Below are 8,854 nucleotides of genomic sequence, written 5' to 3'. Positions count from 1 at the left end.
TGCTTAAGGACAGATAATGGAGGAGAATTTACAGATGGTGATTTTCTGGCATTCTGCAAGCAAGAGGGTATCAAGAGGCAATTTACAGTTGCTCATACACCTCAGCAGAATGGGGTAGCAGAGCGGATGAATCGAACTCTCCTAGAAAGGACAAGAGCTATGTTGAGAACTGCAGGATTAGCCAAGTCTTTCTGGGCAGAAGCAGTCAAAACTGCTTGTTATTTGATCAATCGCTCACCATCAACAGCAATTGGTTTGAAGACACCAATGGAGATGTGGAATGGAAAACCATCAAATTATTCTTCATTACATGTATTTGGTTGTCCTGTGTACGTGATGTACAACTCCCAAGAAAGAACAAAGTTGGACCCAAAATCCAGGAAATGTATATTCTTGGGTTATGCTGACAATGTTAAGGGGTATCGCTTGTGGGATCCCACTGCCCGCAAGGTTGTTGTTAGCAGGGATGTAGTCTTTGCAGAAACTGAACTGCAAAAGGAGCAGGAGAATGACAGCACTATCAAAAACACTAGTATAGTGGAGATAGGAGGAAAGTCTAAAAAGGATGACACCTCTGAAACAGAACAAGAGCATGAGGAACAAGAACCAGATGAAGCCAATGATGAAGAAGTTCAACAAATAAGACGTGAGAGAAGGAGACCATCTTGGCATTCAGACTATGTTATGGCAAGTCATGATGCGTACTGTCTCTTAACTGAAGAAGGAGAACCATCAACCTTTCAAGAGGCGTTGAGGAGTTCTGATGTTTCTCAGTGGATGGCAGCAATGCATGAAGAAATAGAGGCCTTACATAGAAATAAAACATGGGAACTTGTTGATCTTCCAAAAGGTCGAAAAGCCATTGGTTGCAAATGGGTCTATAAGATCAAACGTGATGGCAATGATCAAGTGGAGAGATATCGTGCAAGATTGGTGGTTAAGGGATATGCTCAGAAAGAGGGCATTGATTTTAACGAGATATTCTCGCCAGTTGTTCGATTAACCACAATCAGAGTTGTTCTGGCTATGTGTGCTGCATTTAATTTACATCTTGAGCAACTTGATGTAAAGACTGCTTTTCTTCATGGGGAACTCCAAGAAGAAATATATATGCTCCAACCAGAAGGCTTTAAAGAAAAAAGAAAAGAAAACTTGGTTTGTAGGTTGACCAAATCTCTGTATGGTCTAAAGCAGGCGCCAAGGTGTTGGTATAAGAGATTTGATTCCTTCATTATTAGCCTTGGTTACAACAGACTGAGTTCAGACCATTGTACGTACTACAATAGGTTTGATGACAATGATTTCATCATCTTGCTGTTGTATGTGGATGACATGTTGGTGGTAGGCCCCAACAAAGATCAGATCCAAGAATTAAAGGCACAATTGGCTAGGGAGTTTGATATGAAGGACTTGGGACCAGCAAACAAGATTTTAGGGATGCAAATTCACCGAGACAGAAAAAACAGGAAGATTTGGCTTTCTCAGAGAAATTATTTACTGAAGGTCTTGCGGCGCTTCAACATGCAAGACTGTATGCCAATTTCTACCCCACTTCCTGTCAATTACAAATTATCCTCAAGTATGAGTCCTAGCAACGAAGCAGAGAGGATAGAAATGTCTCGAGTACCGTATGCATCAGCGGTGGGAAGCCTTATGTATGCCATGATTTGTACGAGACCAGACATTGCACAAGCAGTAGGAGCGGTCAGTAGGTTTATGGCAGATCCTGGTAGAGAGCATTGGAGTATTGTAAAGAGGATCCTTAGATATATCAAAGGAACCTCAGATGTTGCATTATGTTTTGAAGGATCGAAATTTACTGTCAAGGGCTATGTTGATTCAGATTTTGCAGGAGATCTGGATAAAAGAAAATCTACTACTGGTTATGTGTTTACACTTGCTGGAGGAGCAGTGAGCTGGTTGTCTAAGTTACAGACTGTTGTAGCTCTATCTACTACAGAAGCTGAATACATGGCAGCTACGCAAGCATGCAAGGAAGCAATTTGGATTCAAAGGTTATTGGAAGAACTCGGGCACAAGCAGGAGAAAATCACTGTGTATTGTGACAGTCAGAGTGCCTTGCACATTGCAAGGAATCCAGCCTTTCATTCCAGGACAAAGCACATAGGAGTTCAATATCATTTTGTTCGTGAAGTAGTAGAAGAAGGAAAAGTGGATATGCAGAAGATCCATACAAAAGACAACATAGCAGACGTAATGACAAAGCCTGTCAACACTGACAAGTTTATATGGTGTCGATCCTTATTTGGCCTATTGAAGACATAAGCAACATGAAGTATCAATGGTGTGAAGATATGATTAACTTAATCATAATCTTCAAGTGGGAGAAATGTTGGGTACAGCTGCACCGAAAGGAAAAACTTTCGGTGGTTTTTTAATTAAAAAGCGGGTCCCACATAATAAAATAATATTAAAAGTTTAGGAGAAATTACGAAAATGCCATTGGGACTTTCCTATAAATAGGGAAGCTGAAAACCATAATTTTCATCCCAAATTTTCTTCTCTTCTCTCTTCCTCTCTTATACACCTTGAGATCTGTTCTCGGTAGTAGTAGTCTCCTAAGTCAAAGGAGTAAGTTATAGAGAGAGAAGTGTTGTAATTTCCTCCCTTTCAGTAAATAATATTTTTACTGTGGTTATTTTCTCCCTTGTCTCTTTTTTACTCATCTCTTATTTTAGCTGTGAGTAACTATTAAGCCTACTCTGGACCTAACAGGAGATTCGTCGGCATGGTGTTATGCTAGCTGTTTTGAAAATCTTTAAGTTATGAAATTTACTTTTAATAGGAGCAGTAGATATAGTTTGGTACATTGAATGATGGAATCACATGTCAGACTAATTTAACCAATTTTTTTAAAATTATTTTCAATTGACTTTTAATATATTTCCATAAATTATTCATATATATATGAAAATTTCTTTTTGTTAATTGGGAGAAATTCTAACCGTATTTTAAGAGATTAATTTCTCATTTTTTTAGTGTTAGAGTAATTTGGGGAAAGTAGAAAAGCATTAAATTCATGCATAACTTCAATTAGTTTAATTTACTTTTCAAAACACTTATTTTTAATTTACAACAAATATATTAAAATTAGAGTTTGTATTTCTGCGTGTATGGTGTGAATTGATATTTTTATTTGTAATAAATTTATATTTATTTATCAATTTTTTAATGAAAAATGTCACGTGAAATTGTTAATTTCTAAAATTATTTTAATTATTTGTTCCATTTATTTATTTATTTTTATTAACTCACTACAAAAAAAATGTCTTATAGTGACACACATTTTATAATGACACAACTTTTAGTGTCACTATAAACTATTTTTAGCTATATTTTTTCTTATATGTCACTAAACCTTAAACACAACTTTTAGTGTTATTTAAAATTATATTTACCTATATTTTTTCTTATATGTCACTATATAATTATAATTTTACCTTCTTTTTATTTTGTGTCACTATTATATTATTATTAATACTTTTAAAAACAACAAAACTTTATTAAATTTGACTAACTATTTTTCTAATATTTTGTTATTATTTTATAACTCAGTTATTAATATACGTACTTTAATATATTAAATCTGTCATTATTTTACTAATATTTGACAAAATATATATTATTAATATTTTGGCATTTAATAATATTTTTATTGATATATTATTTTATTTTATTATGGATTGAAAAATATCTTTATTAATATATTTTAATTATTAATATTTTTTTTAACCAAAACGCGAAAGAAGCAAAAGGATACGAGAGTTTTAAGAAAAAAATGGGCATTGCGTGACGGAGCTGCGGGAAAGAGTGCGCATTGCGTGACGGAGCTGCGGAGTGAAAGAAGCAAAAATTCAAACTGAAGACTTTAGTCATGTTGAATCTGAAACTTCTCTTGACAATACAAGGACAACTTTTAATGGAGGTAACTAGCAACTTTTACTATATAGCAATATGTAAGTCAAATATTCTTTTCTATTTCACTCCTCCATATCCATATTCTCTGTTGTTTTCTGAACAATTTATTTACGATATTTTTTATAATATTATTTTGAAAAAGTTATTTAATAAGTTAAAGATTCTCAACTCATTAAAATTTTAGAAATAATACTTTGTAGCTATAAAGTTCGATTAATGTAAGACAGCAGTAGCAATAATGTAGCATAGTGTTTTGACTAGTCTTGACCACTTGAATATATAGTAGTATTCTTTTTAATGGTCACGTGAATATTAAGTTGGTCATTTTGTTTATATTTAATAAATAAGTATAATTCATTTTCATCACATCTATCTTTATAAGAATAAAGTAAAATATTCAATCATAACATTATACTCAAGTTGAAAATTGAATCCTGTGGTGTTGAACCACTTGTGGTAACAACACTTGGTAATTTATCATTTTCTTTCAACGAATTTGGAAATATGAACTGATATTTTTTTCATAATATTTAAATTCAAGAATTTATGTTTTGGAAACTCTTGATGTCAAGCTTAACTACCAGTAAGTCAGTTTTAAATTTTTGAAGTGATAGTTGTTAACTTTATCTATTAAATTAGGCAAGAGTTTAATTTTTTATACATCATATCTGGAAAACTTTACAATATAAATCAATAAAAAAAAGTTAAAAAAAATAATTTCACAGTGAAACCTGTGTGTGAAATCCTCCAATTTGATTTCACCTTTTTATGTCCAACTTAATATTCCCAGTTTATCTGCTGTCAATTGGAGGTCTTTGGACTTAGTTTCTTAAACTTAGAGTTTTTTTTCCCTTTTAAGATGAGTTTTTTTTTTCTTCAATATTTTAAATTATGAGGTGTGACATACTTGAAGGACAGGTCATTAAATTATGAAGTATCTATGATATATATACATATACATATATATATATATATATATATATATATATATATATATATATATATATATATATATATATATATTGATACTTGTGTGATTTAGGTGGAAAGAAGACTAGAGGTTATACACATATGGTGGATGTGTGGGATATGTCAGATGATGAATTCATAGTTGTTGAGGTAGATGCTTTGGGAAATCCTATTGGGTCAGAAGGAAAAACTCTTTTAAGTGCAATTGGTAGCTTGGTAAGGAGGCACCAATGTGCTCCTATCAATTATCTTAGTTGGAAAGACATGCCTGAATCTAATATAGCTGACATGCTTGAACTAATACAGGTATTATATAGAATTTCATAAGTTCTAATTAATTTCATCTTTTGAAATGGTTGACTTGTGAATTGGTTTTTATTATTGACTTTTATGATAGAGTAAGTTCCAATTTGTTCCTGAACTGTCTGAGCAAACCAAGAGAATACTAAAGGATAACATGAGTAATAAGTGGAGGCAATTCAAGCATGATTTGAAATCAAAGGCATATGATGCAAGTAAGACTGAGGAAGAAATGGCTGCCAACATCCCAGACAAAAGGGTTGATCCTTCTCAGTATCGTGATTTAGTACATCATTGGTGTTCTAAGAAAGGACAAGTGAGTACGTATATAATATGATTAACATATTGTCTAATATAGAATTTATTTAGCAATATTTTCTTTAACATGGTTATAGGACATAAGTAACATGAATAAAAGAAGTCGCTCAAAATATGAGGATCTACATTGCATGGGTACCAAAAATATCCCAAGGTTAATTCATGAGGTAATTTTTTTTCTTTGAATAATATTTTTTTTTATAATGTTACTTATACTTATATGATTATTGATATTTCATTAATTACATTAGAAAAAAAAGGAAAATGGAGTGCAACCCTCACGAGCTGAAATTTATATTCATACTCGGACTCGAAAAGATGAGAGCATTGTGAATGAAAAGGCAGTCCATGTGATTGTAAGAATTCATATTTAGATTTATCCTTATGTTGTTAATTAAAATAACATTGTTTTTTTCATTCACTTTCTTCCAATCATGAGTTTAGATTTCCTCTGTGCCCGCATTCTTGCTCTTTATTTCCCAATGAAAATGGAATTTCAAATTTTACCATTGTCAATTTTAGTCTCCAGGTTCTGAAACTGCAGTGTGGGTTTTAGGTATATTTTTGCAATTAGTTTGTGAATGTGCTATGTGAATATAATTCATTTTCTGCCATTTCAATTTTTATGCCTTATGTTTTTGTTGTTTCTTAGATACAACCTTATGGTTTGATTTGTTCTATTGTATACTTGCGATTTAGCTTTCAAAAGCATCTAAACTCATGATTGGTGTCATACAGGATCGATAGTTTAGATTATTTTAATTAAAAGGGGTTTTGATGTAGGACGAATTAAAGAAGCATATGGTGGAGGTAGAAAGCTTAGGAGGATCTCAAACTGCTCCTGATTATACAAATTGGAAAAATGACATCTATTCAAAAGTGAAAGGGCTTGAAAAAAGAGGACATGTACGTTGTCTTGGCAAACTTCCACTTGCTAAAAATTCAAATACTGCAGCTCAAAGTTCTACTGCAGAACTTAGAATTCAAAAATTAGAGAAGGTACTTGGAAATCTTGTTTCTTTTCTTCAAGCACGATTTTCAGGAGTTCAAGAGATTAATGACATTATAGAAGCTGTAGATCAAGAGGTATTAACTCTTACAACTGACATATGTCAATTGTGATCATATTTAACAAAAATATTACTTTACATATATTTCTTTTTTATGTTTAGATACCTGATGCTGCAAGTAACAGAAACGATTATAATAATAACATTTAGTGAACTACAAGTGGTGGGTGTTAGGTGATATCGATAATCGTAAGAAATTTGAGTTGAGAAACATAATCATATAATTATTTTTTGTAATTTTAACTGCATTTTTATTATTTATGACTGCAGGTTCTTTATAAATACTAGGATTTATACATGCTTATGCGCATCAATAATGGGTAGGATATTACCCTGAGGTAAATAAAGATCCTTTACTATTCATTGAGCTAACATTATAAATAATATGTTATGAGCATGGATTGACATTGTTCTCTTTTTGGGATATAAAAGATTGATATTAATGTTAGCTTCTAATCAATATATGTTTCAAGTTGAGAAAATAAAAAATTTATACTAGTTAAAATTGATATATATTTTTTATTTGTCATTAAATCATTTTATAATTTATTTTTGTCATATGCAGATTGTTAATATTTCCAATTCTAGGCTTGGATTGCAGGATTGCTTGTAAGTGCATGATGGATTTTCCTGCATATAGAATAGTTTGAATTGTTGTTATTTTTGTCCATAGAAACTGAAGGGGGATAAGCCCAGACTCAGAATATTGTGGGGTGGTGCAATACAAGATATGCACAAGATTGTTTTGATGTCTTTTATATACAGTGTGGAAGGGAAAGATGAAAAAGGCAAGGATATCTGAAAGATGAAATACAAATAAATATCTAGTTCTGAAGTGTGATCCTTTGTGGGAACCAATTGTAATTGAAGAAACCATCAAGATAAGATTTGTAACAGCTAGCCTAGCCACTAATGGTTGCTTTTTCTTAATTTCCATGGCAGGGATCAATTCCCACTTTCTTGTCTCCCTATTATTATTATATATCCACCTACACTTGAAACAAACCATGTAAAACTAGTGCACCACGGGGATTTTATCTTTTTTTTTTTTTTTTTATCTTTTCAAATGTTTTTTGATGTATTTTAAAATTTATATCGGTTATACTTAAGGGAGACTCTACTCATGCTAAATAAAATTTCTAATCATGTTAAGTCTAGAAATTGGATAGTTGTTGTCAATGGTGCAAGCTCAATCAAGAGATAAATGTTAGTATTCAATATATCAGTGCATTACAAGAAAAAAATTGGGTAAAATTCAAAAATACAATTTCAGAGAAAAATTATTTAAAAGAAAATATAGATTGCAAGAAATATATATTCAAAAGGTAAAATGTAAAGCATGTGTATTAAAGATGAATATGTTTAAAATTATTAAAAATAATAATAATAGGCAATCAATTTAAAGAATTTAAATTTAAAAACAAATTGAAAATATGCTATAGTGACACGCAATATATGTTGGCATAGGTTAATAAATGTATTCCTAAAAAAATGTAGGTATAAGATATAGAGACACACAATATATGTTGGTATATGTTAATAAATTTATTCCTAAAAATATGTGTATAAGTTATAGTGACACACAATGCATGTTGGTATATGTTTGTAAATTTATCCCTACAATTGCTATAAAGTGTAGCTATAGGTTATAGTGACACATAATATATGTTGTTAAATCTCATTCAAAATCAACACAAAAATTGTGTGTGGGTATATGTCAAATAAGTTTATATCTACATAATTTGTATCTATAGTGACATTTTTTATATGTCACTAAAAGTAACATTTCTTGTAGTGACTGTGAACTTTTTTTTGTCAGGCTAACTTTTCATTTATATCATACACGCTTCTTACATTTATATTATTCTGTTTCTAGCCTTTCAATTCTTTTCGACAATAATTTAGTAACTTAAACAAAAAATTCTGCATGAACAGTTAATATAATAATTTAATATTATGTATGAAATATTAAAATATGATAGAAATTATAAATAAGTGAAGAAGAATAATTAATAAATATTATATGAATATATATATATATATATATATATATATATTACCTTTTTCTATTTAATACCAATATATATAACTAAAAAAAACTAAATTAAATAATTTCTTAACGTACGCATTAAATTATTGTAACTTTTATTCTATTTATTTAATTTTAAAAGTAATTAAAAACATTTGAAAAATTAAAATTATAATTTTACAGTTAAAGGTTGAAAAGTCGAAAACATGAATAGTCAAGTAAACATGTA

The 8,854-nt window shown here is 30.6% G+C and overlaps 1 protein-coding gene across 3 annotated transcripts; it reads left to right on the top strand.

Annotated features, from left to right (window-relative positions):
• The first annotated feature begins 3,602 nt into the window (after positions 1-3,602).
• LOC114915099 (uncharacterized) lies at positions 3,603-7,551 on the top strand. Of its 3 annotated transcripts, none has more exons than XR_014429601.1 (7): positions 3,603-3,946; positions 4,982-5,214; positions 5,306-5,524; positions 5,604-5,693; positions 5,778-5,882; positions 6,310-6,934; positions 7,162-7,551. XR_014429601.1 is itself a non-coding variant. In XM_083063611.1 (6 exons), exons 2-6 carry the CDS (start codon positions 5,011-5,013, stop codon positions 6,646-6,648), a joined length of 957 nt encoding a protein of 318 aa, XP_082919737.1. In that variant the 5' UTR covers positions 3,603-3,946; positions 4,982-5,010; the 3' UTR covers positions 6,649-7,551. The 3 variants fall into 3 exon arrangements, 1 of the variants encoding a protein (XP_082919737.1); XR_014429602.1 differs by having other exon boundaries at positions 3,604-3,946; positions 4,982-5,124; XM_083063611.1 differs by having other exon boundaries at positions 6,310-7,551.
• Positions 7,552-8,854: the final 1,303 nt, after the last annotated feature.

This window comes from Cajanus cajan, chromosome 9 (genome assembly GCF_000230855.2).
Source record: "Cajanus cajan strain Asha chromosome 9, NIPB_CcT2T_4, whole genome shotgun sequence".
NCBI classification, from domain to species: Eukaryota; Viridiplantae; Streptophyta; class Magnoliopsida; order Fabales; family Fabaceae; genus Cajanus; species Cajanus cajan.
Note: the sequence above shows the minus strand (reverse complement) of the source record. Positions and strands in the feature narration are given on the sequence as shown.